This window comes from Pungitius pungitius, chromosome 11, assembly GCF_949316345.1.
Source record: "Pungitius pungitius chromosome 11, fPunPun2.1, whole genome shotgun sequence".
In the NCBI taxonomy this organism is placed as follows: Eukaryota; Metazoa; Chordata; class Actinopteri; order Perciformes; family Gasterosteidae; genus Pungitius; species Pungitius pungitius.
In genome coordinates, this window is record NC_084910.1 from 19,822,793 (window position 1) to 19,845,462 (window position 22,670).

Here is a 22,670-nt window from a genome sequence, read left to right on the forward strand (position 1 = left end):
GTCACGTGGACGCCCTCTAGTGGGCCCTTGCGGATGCAAGGGCCCACGTATCTCACAGGTAGTCCACCGCATGTTCAACTGGTTAAAAAAAAGCGCACTAGCCACCTGCTAAATCAGTTTGACAGCTTTAAAACGTGATGCCGCGAGGTGTTGCTCTGAGGAACCTCTGTGTTCACCTGGTTGCCTTCATGTGCTGCAGCATGACCTAAAAATGGCTAATGGTGTGTGTTAATGAAGCTGCGCACAGAGGACTGAGAGGCTTTGGACGCTCCACGGTCATTCAGGTGGACATTTTGACCTCCGTCCCGCCAGAGGAAAACAGTTGTAGGTGAATCTCGCTTTAATGTGGCAGATGGGACCTCCGGAGAGGTATAACTCGGTTTATCATTTCAACTCAAGATGATGGAGCATTTTTATCCCAAGCATTTGAGAGAAATGTTCATCATTTCTCATTCTGATGGGATTATTCCGCTTTGGGCTAAAATCGCTGTGTCTTCCCTCCTCGTCGGCACCTTTCCCTCCGAAATGCCTCTCGGCTGACACTCGAATCCGGGGCCTCGGGAGAAAAGGTTTTAATGCGTTTAAACGGAGGACAATCGGCTCCTCTTCGCGGTGAATACAGCCTCTGTGCGAGCGCTTCGTTGACATTCAGCTGCGTCGGCTCTTCGGCCGCGTCGCCGGCGCTCCAGAGATCCAGAGATGGCCGCGAGTCCTTTGTTGGATCCCTGATGTCGGAAGACATCACAGCCGTTCCTCCCAAACCAGGGACTCGTCCACCGGACAGAACCTGCGTGTCTCGGCGTGGACGCCAGGAATCCGCTGACAGAGTCCGCACGAGGGCCGAGATACTTCAAATATTTGGGGAAATTGCGTCTCTGCTCCATGTGCTGAGTCATTTTCTACCTCCAGTGCCTTTTTCTTTGCTTATGTCCATCTCTCCATGAGTGGGTGTAGCAACATCAATTCACTTCATCGTTCGTAGTTCATATTTTAGATAACACCGATTTGCATATCTAACATTACAGGAACCTTAAGGGCGTCTCCCCTTAAGGTCAAATCACACTTGTGTCCATTCAGTGTGTTTGAGACTTTATTCAAAGCGGACACCAAATGTGAAACACGTGGTTTCAAGTGCAGGCCAAGGTCTGAGGATGCATCAATTACCTTCCTGAAGATGGATCGCCCCCGTGAGCGTCCTGGTGACCCCCTCCCTGTGGGAGCCGGGGAGGCGGGGGCCAAGGTTTGGGAGAGCCAAGAGGAAACTGTCTCTCTTCCACTTCTGTTTATGGCCGACGCATCCTGTTATTCAGACAAATCAGCAGCAGCCTGCGGAGACCCAGAACCTGCTGACAGGACCCTGGATGTCTTTCAGGACAGCGGGTGTGTTGGGTCAAGGCCCCCCCCCCCCCCCCCCCACAGGGGGAACCTTGGCTCTCAGAGAACCAGACGCCTGGCAGCGGATCCGCATTCTGCATCAAAACTTACATGACGAGATGTCGGTGAATGCTTTTTCCAAATATGTCTTGATGGAATGAGAATTGAATCAAGAGGAAGGAATAATAGAGTAGAGTAGAGTAATTTCCTCATAGACGTCTATGGGAGCAGAGGAATCGCCCCCTGCTGGTCACTACACAGAAGTAGAGTGATTTCCTCATAGACGTCTATGGGAGCAGAGGAGTCGCCCCCTGCTGGTCACTACACAGAAGTAGAGTCATTTCCTCATAGACGTCTATGGGAGCAGAGGAATCGCCCCCTGCTGGTCACTACACAGAAGTAGAGTGATTTCCTCATAGACGTCTATGGGAGCAGAGGAGTCGCCCCCTGCTGGTCACTACACAGAAGTAGAGTCATTTCCTCATAGACGTCTATGGGAGCAGAGGAGTCGCCCCCTGCTGGTCACTACACAGAAGTAGAGTCATTTCCTCATAGACGTCTATGGGAGCAGAGGAGTCGCCCCCTGCTGGTCACTACACAGAAGTAGAGTCATTTCCTCATAGACGTCTATGGGAGCAGAGGAGTCGCCCCCTGCTGGTCACCACATAGAAGTAGAGTCATTTCCTCATAGACGTCTATGGGAGCAGAGGAGTCGCCCCCTGCTGGTCACTACACAGAAGTAGAGTCATTGAAATGCAGCTTCAAGACATAAAGAAAGAATGGGACGTTTTTGCTTTGGTTTATTTCCTTTTCAGTGAGTGGGGGAATAGTTTTGTTATATACAGTGTTTTGATGGTTTTATATAGAATAAAACTCAATCCCAAAGTGCATATGGTTTGTTATGTAAGATGGGGGCAGCTTGCTGGATGGAAAGCAAAAAGTAGTCGAAAGGGGTGGTAGAAAATGTTCTTCCTTCTCTGCTGATCTGAATGCATTTAACTGCTCTTCCTTGAGGGAAGCTGCACATTGTGCTGGTTACGTAACCCGTGTAATGTCACCCGGGGCCTCTTCCTCGTTGCCTCCTCCTCTAAAGAGCAGGAGGAATGAAAACAAAAAGATGTTGATGCTTAAGTACCCGAAGAGTGCACCCTCCAACCCCCGCAATATGTTTGGAATATTTTGAGTGGTTTGTGCTCCACGTTTCAAGCTGCTCTGAGGTGCAGTGTTTTAACTTTAAAGATGAATGTGTGTTAATAATATTCTTTCCAGCATACTTCCTTTAGGTGGAAGTTAACATCACAGTGCAGAGTTTTCATCCATCGCTTCTTTAAACTAAATCCACAAACGTCACTTTAAAAACGCTTGTACGGAAGAAAACATCTCACGTTTGGATTTTAGCTCACATGTGGAGGCTTCTTCTTGACAAAGACCGACAAATATGTCCATAGTTTTATGGCTTGGTGACAGTGAAGGATTCAGGGGGAATTTAGTTCAGAGAAAGAGCAAACTCAAGGCCAACAAACAAGCTTTTGTTGAACTCCAAATCCTCTGTTAAATTTGTGCTTTAATGAGGTCAAGAGTCTTGATGTTAACTTGACAGACTTCTTTAATCAATTATTCACATGCCATTCTCTGTAAGTAATCTCTACTACTGAAGTGTTTGAAGTACATTTCGCTGTACACTGTATTTGATTCTTCGTATACAACCGAAAAGTCTGTGAATTATGGTCCATAATCATATTACACGTCTTGTTTTCAACCTGATGAAATTATTTAATGCAGCTACTGTTGTGGTAAACAACTGTCAGGATTTCCTCTGTTATTACGAAACGTGTCAGTGAGTCAGGGAAAATGATGCATTGAGTGTTTCATGTGTTTTCATGTTTCTGACCCACATTCAGTTTAAAGGTCCAGACCTTTCTAATGAGTTCATGTGATTTTAAATTAATATCAGGATTGTAGGACATTGGAAATGAAGACGACTTTGGACAAATCCAATAGAAGTTTAATGCGTTCACTCTTAATGGATCGGGTTCCTCGGTCTCCGGTGCTTCCCTCCCTCTCCTCTTGGAAAATCTTTTCTGAGAATTTTTAGACATTAATCTTGTTCATTTCGCAGGATTCATGGAGATTACTCATGTTTTGGACATAACAAGCACCTGATTCTTTTTCAGTGAAGTTCTGCACAACAACTGGTGCAAAATATCTTTCAAATGTAACGTCCCTATTGAAATTTGAAAAGACTGCAGGATCTGTGCAGGAGCTTGGTAACAACAAGAGAAAGAACTTTCAAACAGCATTAGCTTTGCTGCCAATTTACTGTGCACACCTGTTATGTTGGGGAGTTGAATTTTGTCCTCATGTCTTCCTTTTCCTTTTGTCTTCTTGTCCTCTCATCCTCACGTTGTCCTTTCTTCGTGGCCCTCAAATCTTGATCCCATCATCGTCTTGTCCTCATGTCTTCTCCCCATGTCGGTGCTGTCCAAAGGTTTTCCTTAAAGACATCACATTGTAGTCTACATGCTGTTGCTGTCTCGTCGGTCTCACCCGCAGCTCAAAAATGTTTCAAAAAATATTTAATAATGACAAATGCTATGGAAAAGTCAAAGAATACAAAAAAATTCAAAATATGTTAGGCTGAAAAATATGATGAAAACATATGGAAAATATCGAAATTTTCAATGATGAAAAAAGTCAAAGTAAAAGTATATTTGGTTTAAAAATATGGAAAAAAGTCGACATTTATTTGTTCGAAAATAATCATGGGAAAAGATAATAGCTCAAACATTGTTTTGTAAAAATTCTAAACATTACATAAGGAAAATGTCACAGAAAAGGAGTCTAATATTATTTGATCACAAGATATCTTTTTGCAAACATGACAGTAGCCCTCATACTGATACTGGAATGGCAAAACGTCATAATATTTTAGATAAAAAACGCGTGAAACTACATTGCGGTACATAAGTAATCGCTAGTTATAAAGATTAAAATGTTTAATTAAACATGTCGGCATATTGGCTCCACCTGGTTCCGCCACTGCGCGGCACTGATGACCTGCCATACACCTCGGGCGCTCGGAAAGGGGCGTTCCCGGTCTACAGCGGAGCGCCGGACATTTCAGCACCGGCGCTCAGTGCGGAGCGAGAGCCGAGCGACACGCTGCTGCCGCCGCCCCCCCCCTCCTCAGCCGGTGGATACGAGCCGAGATGTTCCTCCTGCAGACAACAACAGCTACTAGTTTCAAATAAATCGACGTCAAACCCGCGGCCGGCGAAGAGGAGAAATCCGCGCTTCAGACACCGGGGTCTGCGGTCTCCGCGCGTCCCGTCGTCGCGTCCCTTTGTTCGGGTCGGTTTTTTAAACCCTCCGTCATGGACCACGTAGAGAAGCAGCTCCGGGCGGATGACGAGGCGGAGCACGACGACGAGGAAGTGGACCCCAGAATCCAGGTGACTGTCGGCACATGTTCGATGCAACCGATTAATCGATTTGTAGGGTTTGAAACGTCAGAAAGCTCAGTTTACGGTACTTACAACTAATGCTGGTTAAACGCATCCTTCTAATCTAAACGTGCACATCTGTCTTAAACAATAGTGCATGATACAGCTTTTCAAAGTAAAGGGGCAGCCTTTCAGCAAAAAACATGACAAACTCCATAAGATTACTGTGAAAAACACTGAGATATAAAACAACAACAACTAAGGATGATCGTTACAAAGGATTAAACTCGAACGTGAAGCGATTAATCGTGTTAAAGAAAACCCACAAATCAATGAATTGACTAATTGTTTTTTTGTTTTTTGTTTTTTATTTTTATAATGATTTTGATTATTTTTATGAAAATATAAAAATAATTGTTGAATCTACTTTAAGTCAAAGAAGCCGACCAACCATCCAAAAAAAATCAACTTGTAGCTGAAATTGATCAAAAGATGAAAATAGTTTCTGATTCTCGTAGCAACAACTTCCATAAGACCGATGTGTTTTTTAAACTTCTATCAACTTCTAATATTCAACGATAATTCTCCCATCGTTATCTTATCTGTGACTGTATTGATTCATTCTTTGTCGGGTCATTTATTTCTATTGAACAGCGTTCGTCGTAGTGAAAAGCCGAGGGATAAGGATGTAAGACAATCAGGGCATCATGAGACTGTGAGAAGTGGCCGTCGTCACGGTAACGTCACCCGCTGGTTTGGGGACCGCCGTTACCAAGCCTCCAGTTTCCTGTCGCCATCTTGGATTAAAGCTCACTGGCTTTAATGACTCTAAATAGACTCCTCGACCAGTCGCCCCCTGCTGGTCAGAGGAGGGAATGCCGCTTTTTAAGAGACTTTCGCGCCAGGCTTCATTCATCTGGTCCTCTTTTAAAGAAAGAATTGGTTTCAATATTGCGCAAAAGTAGTTTTCTTCTTAAAGAACGTGGACTCATTTCAAACAATGCTCCTCTTGATTCAGTCACCCCCCCCTCCCTCCTCCCCCCTCCCTCCCTCTGGGGCCTCACTCCTCCATGGTTCTCTTCCAGGGCGAGCTGGAGAAACTCAACCAGTCCACCGACGACATCAACAGGCGCGAGACGGAGCTGGAGGTGAGTCCTCCGACCCGAGCAGCTGACCTCTCTGCTGGGATCGAGCAGCTCCCACGACTGACCTTTGAATCTCGTTAAAACCCAGCAAAGGACATTTTATGTGCGTCGGCAGTAACCCGCCAATCTTTAGGTGAAAGTCCAAAGCCGTGTCTTCAGGCCGCTGCTCCGGGTCGGCCGATGAGCGTCGGGTCTCAGTCGCCGCGTCTCTGCGTCGCTCGACCTTCTTCTTCTTCTGTGGTCACCACTGCCACCGTGACCCAGCGAAGGTCCTGCCCTTTTATTTGTGGCTCTGAAAGCTCGACGTCCAAGACGTCTGCTGTTCAGCTCTGTGACCTGCTGCCGTCGTTGTTGCTATGACTTGGCAAGACATGTAATAAATGTTTGCCTTTGATTCACACCATCTACACGTTTAGCATTGATTAGCATTGATTAGCATATATTGGCGTGTTGAGGTTGCCTCCTATGACGACGTCTCTGTCCGCCGTCTTCAAGACGGCTTCTGATGTCATCATCTCGGTGACGCGGCGACCTCGGGGTCAAACCGATCCGAGGGCGTCGACCTGCACGCGGACGCTTCCGTCCTCCCTTCCTTTCCCAGCCAAACAGCTGCAGCGTTTCCTCTTTTGTGTCTTTGTGTGTGTCACCGAGGGGACGACAGCATGTGGACGCAATGCGATCCCATCAAACGCCCCCCCCCCCCTCACCATCAGCGAGTAGCGACGTGGGAACGCTGCGTCCCTCATTCGTCCCGCTGACCCACGCGGTCCCTTAAAGGTGCGTCTCTGTGGGACACAGCCACCTGAGGGCTTATCAGCCGGAGGACGTCGTCTTTACGAGGACAACGCGTCGCACAAAGCTGTCTCACGCGGAGCCAACTATTTGCTTGGTTGACAGAATGCCGATGGACGTCACCTGATGTTCCTCCTCCGGGTTTATTGGCTCAGCTTTGTGGTGCGAGCACTTTGCCCCGAATTAGATTCTGCCTGCTGGCGGCCAGCGGCGTCTTCATCCCGTACTCAGACGCCCGTTTAGTGGTTTGCATCCTCAAAAGCTCCGAGCTTCTGAGCCCATGTGACGCAGGCTGAACTTCTTTTGGGGTTTAAGGGCGGCGAGCAGCGAGTGAAGCGAGGTTTAAGGGCGTCGAGGCCTCGGGAGGATCAGCCAGCGTTTACCCCAAAGAGGAAGTAAAAGAGGAAAGGCGTCTCGTTCCTCTGGTGCGGGACGACTCGCATCTGAATCTCACCGCCTGCTTTTAACGCCGTGAGACCCTAAAAAGAAGAAATCCATCTATTTAACAAGGGGACATTTAATAAGTTTACATAAAATTAACAAAGGTCTTGATGTGCATCCAACATTTTAAAAATAAGGGGTGGAAAAGATTATATTCAGTTCTTTGTAGAATAAACTTTGGAAAAAGGACCAGTGATGATCCAGTACTCTTTCACAGAGTGTCAGGTGACCCCGCTCAGGTGACCCCGGTCAGGTGACCCCTTTCTCCCCCTCTGGCAGGACGCGCGGCAGAGGTTCCGCTCGGTCCTGGTCGAGGCCACGGTGAAGCTGGACGAACTGGTGAAGAAGATCGGGAAGCCAGTGGAGGAGTCGAAGCCGTACTGGGAGGCCCGTCGGCTGGCCAGACAGGTGAGCCCATGCGTCAATACACACTCCAGGGTCCCTGCACAGTGTGTACGTGTTGTTGTTGTTGTTGTGTTGTGTTCCAGGTGATGCTTGGTGAGGAAACGTTGTCACGCGTGAACGCAATTTCAGTCTCGTTCATCTTTCATTTGCAGAAATTGGTGAACAGCGAGAAGTCGGCAATCCACTTCCCGTGTGTGTGTGTGTGTGTGTGTGTGTGTGTGTGTGTGTGTGTGTGTGTGTGTGTGTGTGTGTGTGTGTGTGTGTGTGTGTGTGTGTGTGTGTGTGTGTGTGTGTGTGTGTGTGTGTGTGTGTGTGTGTGTTCTCTATAGACGGCTCTCAGGTTCCTGTGAAAAACACTAGAGTCACACTTCTGCTTTGTGCTAAACTAAGAGACGTTTTAATAGATGCTTCTAAACAAAGATGACTGCGCTGTAGGGTTTTACGGGTCACATGACATGATGTGGGTAGTAGAGAGTGTCCTCTGTGGTACATTTGGTTCGGGGGGGGGGCGGATGAGGAATGAGGAAGTGCAGCATGTGACAGCGTCGTGGTTCCTACCTGGCGGCTCACCTGTTGGGCCCCGCCTCCTCCCAACGTTTGCTTTCACTTCTCAAGGCTTTCATGGGGGGGGAAGGGGGGGGTCTGGATACTTTTGGAGAAGCTGAAGTTAGCGCTGTTAGCGCTGATAGCACAGTTAGCTGTGACTCAGCAGCCATGTTGAGGGCTGTTTGATGATCCTGCACCTTTTTATCTTACGGGTTTGAAATGTTCGGTGCATTTGGTTGAAGAGACGTCCACGCCGTGTCCACGCCGTGTCCACGCCGTGTCCACACGCCGTGTCCACGCCGTGTCCACACGCCGTGTCCACGCCGTGTCCACCATGTCCTTACATTTTTACATTTGACATGTTGACTCGGCTGAAACTTGGAGCTCGTTTTAATCGACTCTTTATGTTTTCTACTTGAACGTGAACTTCCCCACCAGCTTCTCCTTCCTCATCGTCACTGACCTATCTCTACAATTTGTTTGTCCTTAATGTCTTCTCACGCTTTATAATGTCTTCTCACGCTTCATAACGCGATCTATCCCTGCTGATCATGAAGATGATGTTCAGGTGAAAGCTCATGTTCCATCTTTGGGATGCAGAGCACGGAGCAGATGGCTCCACGGGGCCTCGGTGTCTAATCCATCAGATCGTCTCTAAGACGCCGTCTGACCTCTGGGCATCTAAGGAGCCGCTCCTGCTTTGTGCTGCTGAAGCGTCTGGAGTGAAGCTGTTCTCTTCACACACAACTTGTCTTTTCTTTAATTATTCGCAGGCTAAAAATACCTCTGCGTCTCTTGTGTTTGAGCTCAGCAGATCTCCGTCGGCGTGGAATCATCTGCTCCGGTCTTTGATGTTTGGGGACAGAAAGACAACTGGTTCTTTGTTAGTTGTTTTCCACTTGTTCTTCATCATCATGAAGCTGCTTCCTCCTTATTTCTACTCTTCTTTACTTCCTTTTTATTCTGGCTTTGATGTTATATTAATTCCACCTGAGACTCCTTCAGCTTCTCTCTGCTTTCACTTGTTCTTCCTGCTTTTCAGAGAGCGTTTTGCTCGACTCACTTGTTTTGGTTGTCTACTCCAGGAAATCCTCTTTTGTCTTTGTGTCCCCCCATGTCCCCCCCCCCCCCCCCCCCCACATTCGTTCTGATAAGAAACACATTATCTGTGACTGCACACAAGCAGTAGGGCGTGGCCTCAATCCGACCTCTCGAGGTAGATGATAAAATACTGAAGTTCTCAGCGGATGAACATGAGTGAGTCACTATGCACCCCCCCCCCCCCCAAAAGAAAACAAGACTCCTCCTGCAAATCCAATAAAGCGGAGCTGAGTCGGTGGAAACGCCTCTTATTGGTCGGTTTGAGAGCGATCAAGATGAGTTCAGCTTCTTCTTCGTCCAGGCTGAGGCGTGACGAGGCTCTGACGTCCCTCCGGGATGACCCAGGGGGGCGGGGCCACCTTCAGCAGGGGGCGGGGCCACCTTCAGCCGGACAGAAAGACGGATCGGTTTGCACGAGACGGGAGACAAAAGACATTAATTCGCGCTTAGGGAGGGTTTGGTGGAGGACGGACGACAGCGTCCCATTACAAGGACACCTGGGGGGGGGGGGGGGTGAGACCTCTTGTTTCCAAATTCTTCTTTGCGTCCTCGTCCCTAGTTTGTGTGCATTTTGTGTGCAATATTACCCAGAAACCTTAGCCCTGCTGCACGCCTCCATGTCCCAGGATGCATTGCGGCGGAATCGTTTGCGAATACAGTGTCGTACCTCTCTGCTGTGAACGGACACTGTGAAATGTCTCCATGTATCTGGTGTCAATCACAGTAGCCCCGCCCTAAAGCCTCTTCTCTTGGGGTGACCCCCCGCCCCCCCCCCACTGGTGATGACGCATCACATGGTTTTTAGAAGGTCACATCCTTCCTGTGTTGCACACACGGCGCTCTGTTATCAGCAGGTTGTGGACATTATTCTTGTCATGTGTGCAGCCTTTGAACAGACTGAAAAGGACAATGATTTAATAATGATTCATAATTCAACCTTTTATTTATTTTATTTTTATTCAGGCTCAATAATCAGCAGCTTGAGTGAGCATTAACTCTGATGTTTTCATCACTTCCTTTGGAACGATGTCCAGAATCCACAGTCAACAAAAGACTTGAATGGCTTTGATGATGATGATGATGACCTCTGCCCCCCAGGCCCAGCTGGAGGCCCAGAAGGCCACGCAGGACTTCCAGGGCGCCACCGAGGTGCTGCGGGCGGCGAAGGAGACCATCTCCCTGGCCGAGCAGAGGCTCCTGGAGGAGGACAACCGGCAGTTCGATTCCGCCTGGCAGGAGATGCTGAACCACGCCACGCAGCGGGTGAGGGGGGGGGGGGGCGGGGGTCTTGGTCTTGGTAGTGGATATTTTAGCGCTGTCTTCCAGCCCACCTTTCACACGGCGCGAAAGACGCAAACACGATACGATTCTGAGCGTGTTCTTGACGGCGGGTTGTGATTGGCTGTCCCAGGTGATGGAGGCGGAGCACACCAAGACGAGCAGCGAGCTGGTCCACAAGGAGACGGCGGCCAAATATACGACGGCGATCGGCAGCTTGAAGCAGCTGGAGAAAAAACTCAGACGCACCATCAACAAGTCGAAGTAAGCGACCGCGTCGGCTGCTCCGCCCTCAGCGACCACGTCGGGTGGAGCTGCTCGTTGGGGGAGGAGCCTTCAGATGTGGGAGGTCTAGGGTCAGAGGAAGTAAAATAAACACCTTTTGAAAATAAGCCAAAAAATTACACGCAAGTCAAGAAATGATTTTAATATTTAGAGTAGGGCCGGGACTTTAGCGCGTTAATTACGATTAATTCATTACAATGTGAATTAAGATTAATTAATTACACAAAAAATAACACATTAAACATTTTTTACGCATTTTTACACTTATTTTTTGCACCGCGGAACGTTTCTCACTGGATGAGTTTCGGAGGACCGATTATACTGGAGCACCAACTAGCGTCCATGACTTCAGACAACAACAAACCACAGTGAACATGAACGAAGAAGCTGACGAGACCGTGTCGGGTGGAAATCTTCTTAATAATAAACACACGGATGGAAGCGTCGATAAGAGCGTGGTTGTGTGCAAGCTGTGCAACAAGGAATTCACATCGAGCCTCAAGTATCACCTCAACGCAACACAATTAGCAGCTAGCGTGGACGTACAAGGACCCACACCCAACCCACACTGCACCAGATGACTGGTTTAAGGACCAGGGTAACTAAGTCCACGTCTGAAAAAATAACCAATGTTCTGAATGTACTGGAAAGTATTGGTCTACTTAAAAAAACATTTACAGAAGGTCTACTTACCTATAGGCTACCTGAATTTCTGAAAGTACTATATTTCTAAATATGCTATTTCTACACTTGTCTGCTGGAATTGGTTGAACAAAAATAAAAATCCATGTGAAAAAAATTACTTCTCACTGTTCTCAGGTCAAATATTTATGCAATTAAAATGCGATTAATTTCGATTAATTAATTACAAAGCCTCTAATTAGATTAATATTTTTAATCGAGTCCCGGCCCTAATTTAGAGGTTTTAACTTGACCTTTTGGCATCACTCCTCTACGGCTAAAACAAATATTATTAAGTGTCACCACTTTCTCTGCTCGTCATAAATAATAGTGACTGACTCATCCTCCTACTTTTAAAACGTGCAGCTATTCATGATTAAATCCGCATTTTAAAACTTACATTAATTTAACTGATACGAACCGATGCAAAGTTTACGTACCAATCGTAACGATCATTTAATTCAATAAATTGCTAATAAACTGTGTCCAGATAAACATGCTGCTGATCCAGTGAATCATCTGTGATAATTGTGCCTGATATTTTACATGCTTTAACGTGTTAAAGGCCCGACGTCAAGCTTTTAGTGGAGTACTTTTACATTAATTTATCATCCAAAGTCGTCGCATTATAAATTCTGCACTTAGTCGCTAAAACTATTTCTTCATATGATGAATAAATGATAGCAGCTGGTCGGTTGCGTGTATTTCTCTCAGTGAATTATGTCCTCTCAGCGGGACGTTAATCCGCTCTGCATCACAACCCTTTTATCTCCTCCTCCCCCCTCCTTCGGGTTGCCATGGTGACGATGCGGGTGCCGCTGCTCTTTTTCTGGGTTCCTGTTTTTTTTTCTTCTCCCCCCTCTGATCTAATCGCCTGTCTCTCTTGTCTCTGCTCCTCTTCCTCGGCAGGCCCTACTTCGAGATGAAGGCCAAGTACTACCTGCAGCTGGAGGTAAGCGACGGCATCGCTGCCTTAAGGTCATTGACCCAGAAAGCAGACAACATGTCGCCGCCGCCTTCAAGGCGCTACCTCCACCCGAGACGTGTTCAGTGCATCATCATTTACCCCCCCCCCGAACCCCCCCAGAACCTGAAGAAGAACGTGGACGAGCGGCAGGCCAAGCTGTGTGAGGCCAAAGGAGAGTACAAGGCGGCCCTGAGGAACCTGGAGAAGATCTCCGACGAGATCCACGAGCGGAGGCGGAGCTCCACCATGGGCCCCCGGGGGTGCGGCGTCGGCGCCGAGGGTGACGGAGGCCCCGTGGACGACATCGCCGACTTCAAGGTGGAGTCGGACAGAATATCCAGTAAGTCCAGACGACTTTGTGAGGAACTGCTGCACCGAGTGTCGGATGCGGGGGGCCGTTGCCATGGTGACGGCAGAGACCCGAACCCTTCAATTTCCCGTCTCATCTGTCCCTCCCTCCTTCCTTCTCTCTTCGACTTGTATCTTCACATCTTATCCGCCGTAACCTGCTTCCTTCCCTCTGAACCATTTCACCTCCTCATATCCTTCCCTTTAACTGCCTCCTTCCATCTTTTCTCCTTTTCTCCCTTCATTTGACATCTTTTCCTTCCTCTTTAATCTTTCTCTTTTGTGGTTTAACCTTTAAACCCCCCCCCCCCCCCCTGTCCTCCCGCAGTGGCGTCGGTGTGCTTTGATGACGAGGCGGGGGGGGGCAGCAGCATCATGTCGGAGGAAGACTCGGAGACTCGCTCCACCTGCTGCAGCCTGGGCTCATCTCCCAGCAGCCCCCAGGAGCTGCTGTCGCCCCGCCCCTTCGCCGGCTCCTCCTCCTCCTCCTCCTGCTCCTCCTCCGCCTCTCCGTCCCCCACCCCGTCCTCCTCCTCCTCCATGTCCCCCCTGTCCAGGCCCTGCAGTCTGGACCTCCCCGGCACCGTGTCTCTGTCGGACCTGGGCCTCATGTCGCCGGTGCTCGGGCCGCGCAGCGCCTGCAGCGGGGCGTCGTCCCCGGAGTGCGAGCTGGAGAGAGGTGGGTCGCCTTCTGCCTTCATTTGATGATTCGGGTCCTCCTGAGCGTGTGGGGGGAGGGTTACGGGACCGAGGGACGTCGCCTGGGTTCAGACTGTAAAGCCCAGTAACTATCGGCGACTTTGGGCTGTACAAAATTTTAGAAAATGAATGATAATAGCAGCAAAAATGACTAATTTCATAAGTAATTAGTTAAGTAATTAGTTTTCATTCATTCATTCAACATAGGTCTTAATATGAGCCAATTTCTATTGACTATTTTCCTGTTTACATTTCTTATATTTACAGAATAAATAGGTCAAGGAAGCGCTCTGTGTGTATATATATATATATATATATATAAATAGTCCCCGGCGCTGCAGTGACTTGTCTTAATGTGCAGCTTTAAATCCCAAGAATAAGATTTAAAATGACGTGTTGTCCACAAAGGACGCGTTTAAGACGCGCTGCAAAGGGTTCGTAGCTTACATCCTCCCCCCCCCACCCCCTGTGCTGTGCTGCAGGTGACCGGGCCGAGGGCGCCGAGGGGGACCTGGACAACGCTCCGCCCCCCAACCAGAACAGCAGCCAGAGCTCCGCCTCCAGCAGCCGGAGCTCCGCCTCCAGCAGCCGGAGCTCCGCCTCCAGCAGCCGGAGGAGCTTCAGCCTGGAGACCCGCTTCAGCTTCCTGAACCTGCGCCGCCCTCGATTCACCAACGCCAAAAACCCCAAGGACACGGACGGCTGCTCCCAGAATGCCGAGGGGGCCGTGGTCCTGGTCAAAGGAGTCTGAGGACAGGAGAGCAGTTTGGGGGACGGGTTTCGGCTCATTGGACCTGAATCCTCAAAGGACGCTGCACCTTTTGGACTCGCGCCTGAGAAACGGGCGCCGTGAGGTCAGAAAGCAGAATGTGTGACTTGAAGGATGCAGAGAAACTCTCCACCTCGTTGTACTCGTTTTCCACCGAAAGATTCACAGTGCGTCTCGTCTGAAGAGGCATGTTGGACATGTTGGACGTGGATGGATCACTGTTAAAAGGCTCTCAGCTTTCTGTAGAACGTGTGCAGGTTGTTGAAGGAATTAATGTGTGTGTGTTAGGATGCTATTATTGACTTATTTTAACACTTAAATAATAACTTAAATAATGAAACCCCTCCCAAAAAATACACCAGCCAGGATTCTATTTTCTGTATTCAAAGTCAGTCGAGCCGACATTTAGTGCAAGTCCTGCAAACATTACATCATAAATCACCTGCATCATTTAAAGTATACGACCTATGATATCATGGCATTTATGACCATATTAATAAACAAATACTTGGCAGTGGATATTTAAAAATATATTTAACTTTTAACCGAAGCGTTTAGAAATCCCATGAGGACTAAAACCGATTCACAAAACAATGAGAAATACTCAAATAAGTTCAAATCCTCCTCCTCGTGTAAACGTGACAGCGACGTGTAACCTTTGGCTGTTTGAGTGATCTTTACATTCAGATTTAACATTCTCTACTAAAAGGAAGTGAGGAACGAGAGCAGCTTCCTCAAAACAGACAGTAAACACGAGCAAAGAAAGAAAAAAAAGTGCTGTATATTTAGAACACAGGACGCACACACACACACACACTCCTGAGATAAAAAAAAAAACACACTTTATCCTCAAAGAATTTTTAAATCTAAGTCACCAGATCTCATGAGACGTCTTGGCTGCCAGTATCATCCTCCTCCTTCATCATCATCCTGCTGGTGTGGTTTTGCAGTAGGGAGTCTCGACTAAAGTCACAGTGTTGTCATGAGATTCAGATTGTATTTTTCTGTTTATTACCTCCCTTGATTGTATTCATACGTCTTCTAGCAGCTTCATTTATTTTTCTTTACGAGGAAAAGTGTTAACGTGACGTACATTATTAATTGTGGGTTGGCTGTGACAGACTAATGTGTGCTGCAGAAGGTCATTCTCTCTTATTGTACCCTGTTACTGTTGTTACTGTTGAGCCCAGGCTGCGGTCATGTGATCACTGTGGTCCATACACAGTAAGGAAGCACATCACTACTAATCCTCTTCCTCCGGGTTTTCTCATGCGTTGAATCATCGAACCAGCTGAGGACAGGCTCGTAATTCATGGAGGCCTCAAGGTCCCAGAATGTGTGACACCCACACAAACCCAGCCTACCTGTAATCCCCCCCCCTCCCCCACACTCCATCTTCACTGGAGCTGGGAGACCTTGAGGGGCGAGGTGCTGGAGAAGTCCAGGAAGAAGGGTCCTTCCTGTTTGGGCAGGAAGGTGGTGGGGATGACGTTGTAGAGGCCCGCTGGGACGTGGTCCGCCTCCATGTAGCAGAAGCCACACCTGGAGGGGGGAGAGAGGCAGGTAACCATGGTGATGACCGATAACAACAGGGCCCTCAACAAAAATACACTATTTACAATGAAGACCTGTTAATTCTCCTGAAGCACAAACCCAGCCTACCTGTAATCTCCACTGCTCCTCTTGGGGGGGGCGGCCGGGCCGGGATCCCCCACCAGGGACACAGTCACCATCTCGAAGCCGACGCTGTACTGCCTGCAGACACACGGGAACATCAGTAAACATCACACGTGTGTGTGTGTGTGCAGATGAAAGGTCTCGTGTGTCTTTCTGCTAACGCGTCCTTGTGTGAATCTGAAGCAACTCTTTAAAAAGCAGCCAATCACACGTCACACACAGGAAGCGACACGTTTTGTAGCTTCCAACCAGCCTTCAGAGACTTGGACGGAGAACGTGAGGCATCGTCGGAGAGCTGGAGTTTCCCACCTGGATCCCCGGAGCTCCACGAGCAGCGGGCCGGGCCGCTCCACGTTGATCTGGTAGATGGGGTTGAGCTTGTACGAGTCCTTGTAGTTTCCACAGCCCCCGGCGCTGGGCCCCTTCCACTGGCCGTTGACCTGGAGGCAGAAGCAGGGCGACTGGAACACGAAAAGCTCAGGGAGAGACGCGCGAGGCCTGTGGCGGCGTGCACCGGGTCACTTACCCTTTTGGTCTGGGTGAAGGGACTCGGGATCTTGGAGAAGGTGAATCTGCATCCGGAGAACACCTGCAGAGGGAAACACAGCCTGTTTCACTCTGAAAACGAAGCTTTAGGATATCGGGGGTTCTTCAAAAAGAGCAAAGCGGAGAAGAAGCAGACACCTGCAGGCCCGACCTGGATAGAACACTTCCAAGAACCCGTCTCCACGGTTACCTCGAGGCTTTTTCTAAAGCTCAGGCTCCTTTTCTCACCCGCAGCGTGTAGTTGATGGTGTTCTGCTTCTCGTACTGGGAGACCACCAGCGTGAAGGTGTGTGTCCCTGCGCTGGTCAGCCTCATCTTGGTCAGGTAGTGGGGGCTGTTGATTCGGATCCCGTCGATGTAAGGGGGGGGGTCCGCTGTGTGGGGGGAGTTTGAAGGAACTATTACAGCCTGCAGCTTGAGGAGCATCACAGAAGATTTGGGTTTCAGGAGCTAGCGGCTGACAGGAAACAAAGACTCTCTTCCCCAAACAGGCGACACATCAAATTGTCCACATGATATTCCTCATAAAAGGCCTATAAAGCCTTGAGCAGGAGCTCACGTGAGGACAATGAGGAAGCTCACCTGGGTAGTAAACCTTCTTCCCTTCCGTCTTGTAAACAACAAGCGTGATGAACTCCTTGTTTTGTGCAAAATCCTCCTGAGAACAAACAGAAGAGACTTGGTCACAATGCTGCTCTGCAGTGAAGGAGAGCAGATCCCAGATCTGTGCACCTTGTCAGTGATGTGTCTGGTGAGCAGCACCCACACGGCCGCCCCCCCCGTCGGGCACTGGACCTCCAGCTTGTACTGGGGATTGTTGGCCAGACTGTAGACGTCCTTCACTGGGCCCTGTTTCCCATCCCAGCTGCTGCAGACCGCACACACACACACACACACACACACATTGAGCACACGCACACACTCACACAAACACCCAACCACACACAGACGCACCTGTGAATACAGGAGGAGTCTTTGAACAGGGCGGGGTTCCAGCTCAGGTAGATGACGTCATAGTACTGGCAGAGGTCCTCCCAGGAGATCCAGAAGACGCCTGGAGGAAAACGGTATTAAAGGAGACACATCAGAGCTACACGCTGATTGACAGGTCGATGAGAGTTTCTACACCACTCCTCCTCATTGGTTGGAAACAGTTGGTCACCCCGCTGTGATTAAAACCCACTTTGTCCCCATTTCCACGGTATCACGATGCATCAATTTTCGGTGCAACGTGAAGAGAAAAGAAAGTACCGTTATCAAACTTCTGGGCTGTTTTGGGGTCAAAGTTGAGGTACTTGAGGAGTTCCGGCGTCCAGTTCTTCTCGTCCCGCTCGCTGTAGCGGCCCTTCCACCGCAGGTGACTCCAGGGGTTCTTCAGCTGCAGGAAACGCATTCCCTACAGAGAAGAACTGGATTGAGCACATTGAAGCTCAGCGGGAGACGACATTCTGTCAAAGTCACCGCGGTAACTACGGCAACCTTGTAATCCCTGATGTCGAGGACAGCGTAGGCGTGAGTCGGCACCAAACCCCATTTCTCCCCTTCCTCCTCTGACATCACCCCCGTTGCCGTGGTGACGAGGACGTCGCCCCTGTGAAACCTGGGGGGGGGAGAGAACAGAGAAAATAACGGCAGCGACGGGGCGGGAGCGGCGTTCCTCTCGATGTGCGCGCCGCTCACCTCTGGTAGAGCATGCGGAAGGTGTCGTCCTTGCTGAAGGACTGGTTGTCGGAGTGCATGGCGATGCGTTCAGGGATCCAGCCAGTCAGCGCGTGCAGATCGATGTTCTGGAACAAAGGAATTAAAACGTTATTTCTTTTAATGACCTCAGACTTTGGTTGGTGTTCAGCCCCCCCCCCCCCCCCCCCCCGTCAGCCGGTAAAAGAGTCTCACCGAGTTGGAGCCGGGGAAGTCGTAGCCTCCCATCACCTTCATGTAGGCCTTCTCTATGAGGGAGACCCACAGCTCGTTCCTGTTGCTGGAGTAGGAGCACAGCAGCTCTCCATGACGATCCACCGGCAGCAAGTCGTCTATGATCACCTGCAGAGAAGATAGTTATATTATCATTTTCTATTCTAAAACAGGAAAGGATGATCATGTGGAATCTGGCGCCCTTTGTCTCCACAAAGTGTGCGTTCAGAGTCCCGTTAGTGGGTTTGAATGTCACAGCTGAAATGCTTCTTTGTCTTTCACCTTCCGGGGAACTCCGTTGATGTGAAGCTTGACCATGTATTTCCCACAGGGGTTGTACTCGGGTTCCCCCCGTCGGTTCTGAGGGTAGATGACGCTGTAGCACACACACACACACACACACACACTATAATATATGTAAAACTAGTCAATGAAAGACTAAGGGGTCACAGCGTATGATGACTGCGTGACGACTGAGTCGAGTACCTGGTGATGAGCTTCTTGTTGTAGCGCCTCTCGTAGGCCGCACTGATGGCGAGCGACGCCACGAAGGAACAGTCGGAAACGACCGTCTGCAGCAAAGGAGAGGAAAGCTTTTAAAGCAGAAATATTACACAATATAACTTTTTTACAAGTGTGTAATTCCTTCACGTGCCTGCAGAGTAGAAACATCCAGCATTTGCAAAACATTAAGTCATTTAATCTTCCCTGGACCTTCGTATTTGTCTACTTCAAGCAGGCGGTGAAGAGAAAACAGAAAGTCAGCATCAAGCCACAAAGACGCCGCAGCAGAGCTACGCGAGAGCCCCCTGCAGGCAGCGAAGCCCCCACTGGACCCGCCCACCTGCTTGATGCTGAAGCTGGACACGGACATGATCATGGTGGGGTTGTCAGAGATCTCGTCCGGTCGGACCCAGCGGGAGAAGATGGCTTTCTGTTTGGGCGACAGCGCCAGTTTGCCCGCTTTGTCCCTGTGGACGAGGATAGAAAAAGCACATCTTCAGCCACCGATTACCTCCTTGACATGACTAGTGATTGACAGCTGCTAACGAGCCTCCTGATTGGCTGTGTGTTCTTGTGGAGGCCTTCAGGCAGCACAGAGGAACCGAACGTTTGAACGTGGATTTTGAAAGTAAGGTCTCAAAAATGTAGTGAAGCTTTAATTGCTAAAAGGTTTCTCCTCTTGCCCAAGTACAAGAAATACCACACCTTCAAATGACAAATATGCTACTAGTCCACCTGACTCTCTGTTACAATAAACACTGAGACACAGATTAAGAAACTATTAAAACAGGTTTTCCTTTGATTTGAACAACAAAATCTAAAGCTGATGCCTCGCTGGCTCGTTTAACCATGTGAGCAGCATTCATTTGATTTAACAGTGAAAAATAACAAACGGTTAGAAATAAACTCACGAGAAGGGGACAGGGAAGGCAAATCGCTCCCTCAGGTCCACGCTCATGAAGGGCACGAAGGCTATGCCGTTGACGGTGGACGTACTCCTGTGAAATAGGAACAAAAAGCCTCAGAGCCTCCTGCATCGTGCAGCGCAGACACACAACCACAAGGCGGCGCACCTCAGCAATCTGGAGTTTGCCGAGCCGCTCAAACATTTGCACTGACACACACTTGTTTTTTTTAACTCAACAGGTAAGTTTGTGTCATATCGCTTTCAAACTGTGTTCCCTTTCAGTACTGTTCCTTCATGGGAATTCGTGACTGTAGATGACGTTACAAACACTACAAACCAGAGGACAGAAATGGAAACACCTTTTCAAATGAGACGAGCACAGTTCGACCTCGTCATGTGACAAGAGGAAACCAATCAGCCCGAAAGAAAACAAGACAAATTAAAGTGGAAAAGTTACTGTGTCTTTGTGACAGTCATCATTCTCGCAGTTGAAGGTTGCCTAGTAACAGCCGGTGGGTCCACCGGGGTCGGCTCACCTGAGCACCTCGATCTCGTCGGACGTGTAGCGCTGACCCGCGGGCTGGCTGGACTGGACCGCCCGGACCGGCTGGGGCAGCGAACGGTCGTGGAGGCTGAACTCGGGCCCGAGGGGGAAGAACTGGCGAACAGGAACGCCAGAGCCGGCGCCGGCGGCGGGTTTTCCCTCAGGGGTTCCCATCCTGTCCTGAGTTGGAGTTGATCTGGACTCTCTGAGACCCTCTGCCCTGAAAACACATGGCGGAGATAAACAAGGAGTTACAACAATTAAAGGGAGGAGGGTGGAGCCTCGTCGTGTTTCCACAACAAGTCGCTGGTGTTCTTCACCTGTCCAGAGCCTGACGGGCCAGCTGCTTCAGCTTGGTCTGCAGCGCCTGGTCCGATGTCTCGTTGGACTGTCGCAAACACACAAGGAGAAAGAAGAAAGAGGATCAAACATAAGAGCCACACAGGGAGAGACGGACAGAGACAGAGAGGGACAGAGGGGGGACAGACAGAGAGACCTACTGTGTTTATGCACAGCTCCACAGCCTGAGTGTACAGTTCAACGGCTTCGTCGTCATTTCCCTTCTCGTCCTCCTCGAAGGCCTGAGTGACCAGGAAGTGGGCTCGCTCCAGGTCCACATGCTGCCGGGACTTCAGCGGGTCGCTCTTCTGGGCCTGAACTGGGGGTCAGAGGTCAAGGAAGGGAAAGGTCAGAAGAAAGTCAGTATAATGAGAAAGTTAGTACAGACCATTATAACGATTTAACTCATTACTATGGGATAGCATCTCATAATTAGGACACAGTGCTGCTCGGGGAGGTTTTGGTCTTCAGTATTTGTTAAAACGGTTTCAAAGAGTTGCTGATTTTCATTTTGGAGTTTTATCGAGAGGCTGTGTGAGATATTTTATGTTTAGATTAACGAGGGTAGAATCAGTTGGTGTGAAAGTCAGACTGCAGTTATTAAATCAAGCAGCAGCACTGGATTTTAAAAAGAAATACATTTAAAAAAAAATAAGAAAAGGTTTATAAAAATTGAAAAAAAGAACATGCTGCAACTCAATGTGATCCAGTGGCTAAACACACACCCAAAGACACATTGTCTGTAAGTTCATCATGAACGGAAACACTGGAGAGAACGTTAACGAGTAACAAGGATCAGCAGGAATTGAAATAAAAGCGACAGTGAAGCAGAGCGTTAAGGCGGTCAGAGGGTGGTACCGGCGTTGTGGAGGGCTTGCACTCGATCCAAGTACTCGTTCACTTTGTCCTGGATCCCCTCCAGCCTGGACCCGGCCATGCCAGCGTATATCAGGGCCTGGGCTGCCTCCTGCAGGGGACATTTATTAATTTGTTTATTATGAACTAAACAAATTGCCTCAGATGGCTTTACAGTCTGTAGACATGCAACATCCTCTGTCCCCAAACCCTCACATCAGCACGGGAACAAATGAAAAAAACCTTCCATGGGGGAAAAAGGTAAGAAACCTCAAGGAGAAGGTCAGAGGAGGATCCTCCTCTGGGATGGACAGAATCAACAAGATGTACAATACATTCAATTCATATAAATGAGATTCTAAGACATAAAATGGTGCAACGGTTAATAAAGGGAATCAAAACAACAACATTAAACAAAACATAGGGGAATAAGTAATAAAGAGCCGCGCTCACAAACAGAAGTAGAGTCTTTTAAAAGAAAGAACAAACAAACTAATGATTGCAGTAGGAGGTTAAAAAGATAAAACACTGTACAGGTGACGTAGGTACACGTAGGAGGGTAGGTGTGGGTACAAAGTACCTGCGTACTACTAAAGAACTCAGCAGACATTTGTTTTCTCATGAGTCAAAAGACATCGTCAAGTTATGTCAGGAATGTCCTGCGCTTTGATGGACAGGCGCCGAGGACAAGTCAAAGCGCACGCGACTGTTTACCCGTCGGTGTGACCGGTAGCAGCTGTCTGACACCGGTCCCGTTAAAGCCGCTCACCTTGTAGTAGAACACGGCCTCGTTGTATTTGCCCGCCTGGTCGTAGGTGACGGCCGTTTTGGCAAACTTGACAGCATCGAGCTCCAGCGCCGCGCTGTCCATGCTAGCTAACGGTTAGCTTCCGCTACGCGCTAACGTTGGCTCAACGCTCCGCTTCGCGCGATTCGCTTCGTCTCATCAACTCTGACGAAGCGAAGCAGAGAGGATCCCGGCGAGCGTCCTCAACTCGGCGGCCCGACGCGTCCCGACGGAGTCTCCTCTTTTACCGTTTGACAGGTGACCGTCCTATTCGAGTTCTATGCAAACAACCATGTTGGTTTTCCGGGTAGCCACGACTGGCGCAT

At 49.0% G+C, this 22,670-nt stretch overlaps 2 protein-coding genes across 3 annotated transcripts; one reads left to right on the forward strand and one right to left on the reverse strand.

Annotated features, from left to right (window-relative positions):
• The first annotated feature begins 4,564 nt into the window (after window positions 1–4,564).
• On the forward strand, window positions 4,565–14,499 carry sh3bp5b (SH3-domain binding protein 5b (BTK-associated)). Its single transcript, XM_037454074.2, has 9 exons — window positions 4,565–4,826; window positions 5,903–5,965; window positions 7,475–7,603; window positions 10,346–10,510; window positions 10,659–10,789; window positions 12,401–12,443; window positions 12,579–12,798; window positions 13,135–13,485; window positions 13,988–14,499. Exons 1-9 carry the CDS (start codon window positions 4,749–4,751, stop codon window positions 14,254–14,256), a joined length of 1,449 nt encoding a protein of 482 aa, XP_037309971.2. The 5' UTR covers window positions 4,565–4,748; the 3' UTR covers window positions 14,257–14,499.
• On the reverse strand, window positions 10,862–22,654 carry capn7 (calpain 7). 2 transcript variants are annotated; one of them, XM_037454051.2, is made up of 22 exons: window positions 22,327–22,654; window positions 21,561–21,669; window positions 20,864–21,021; window positions 20,684–20,751; window positions 20,356–20,583; window positions 19,824–19,910; window positions 19,253–19,379; window positions 18,895–18,980; window positions 18,691–18,784; window positions 18,391–18,537; window positions 18,178–18,284; window positions 17,977–18,097; window positions 17,749–17,893; window positions 17,452–17,551; window positions 17,230–17,365; window positions 17,080–17,155; window positions 16,726–16,871; window positions 16,478–16,540; window positions 16,261–16,391; window positions 15,937–16,029; window positions 15,639–15,816; window positions 10,862–10,876 (listed from the first exon to the last, which is right to left on the reverse strand). In XM_037454051.2, the coding sequence occupies exons 1-21, from the start codon at window positions 22,426–22,428 to the stop codon at window positions 15,672–15,674; spliced, it is 2,469 nt and encodes an 822-aa protein (XP_037309948.2). In that variant the 5' UTR covers window positions 22,429–22,654; the 3' UTR covers window positions 10,862–10,876; window positions 15,639–15,671. The 2 variants fall into 2 exon arrangements, with proteins under 2 accessions (XP_037309948.2, XP_037309947.2); XM_037454050.2 differs by lacking the exon at window positions 10,862–10,876 and having other exon boundaries at window positions 14,638–15,816.
• Window positions 22,655–22,670: the final 16 nt, after the last annotated feature.

Coding starts and splice junctions, on each gene's coding strand:
- capn7 (XM_037454051.2), bottom strand. CDS start 22,428: ATGGACAGCGCGGCGCTGGAGCTCGATGCTGTCAAGTTTGCCAAAACG. Junction 18,538..18,690: donor TCAACGGAGTTCCCCGGAAG/GTGAAAGACAAA, acceptor TCTTCTCTGCAG/GTGATCATAGACGACTTGCT. Junction 15,817..15,936: donor AGGAGCAGTGGAGATTACAG/GTAGGCTGGGTT, acceptor TCCCCCCTCCAG/GTGTGGCTTCTGCTACATGG.
- sh3bp5b (XM_037454074.2), top strand. CDS start 4,749: ATGGACCACGTAGAGAAGCAGCTCCGGGCGGATGACGAGGCGGAGCAC. Junction 5,966..7,474: donor GGCGCGAGACGGAGCTGGAG/GTGAGTCCTCCG, acceptor CCCCTCTGGCAG/GACGCGCGGCAGAGGTTCCG. Junction 10,511..10,658: donor TGAACCACGCCACGCAGCGG/GTGAGGGGGGGG, acceptor TGGCTGTCCCAG/GTGATGGAGGCGGAGCACAC.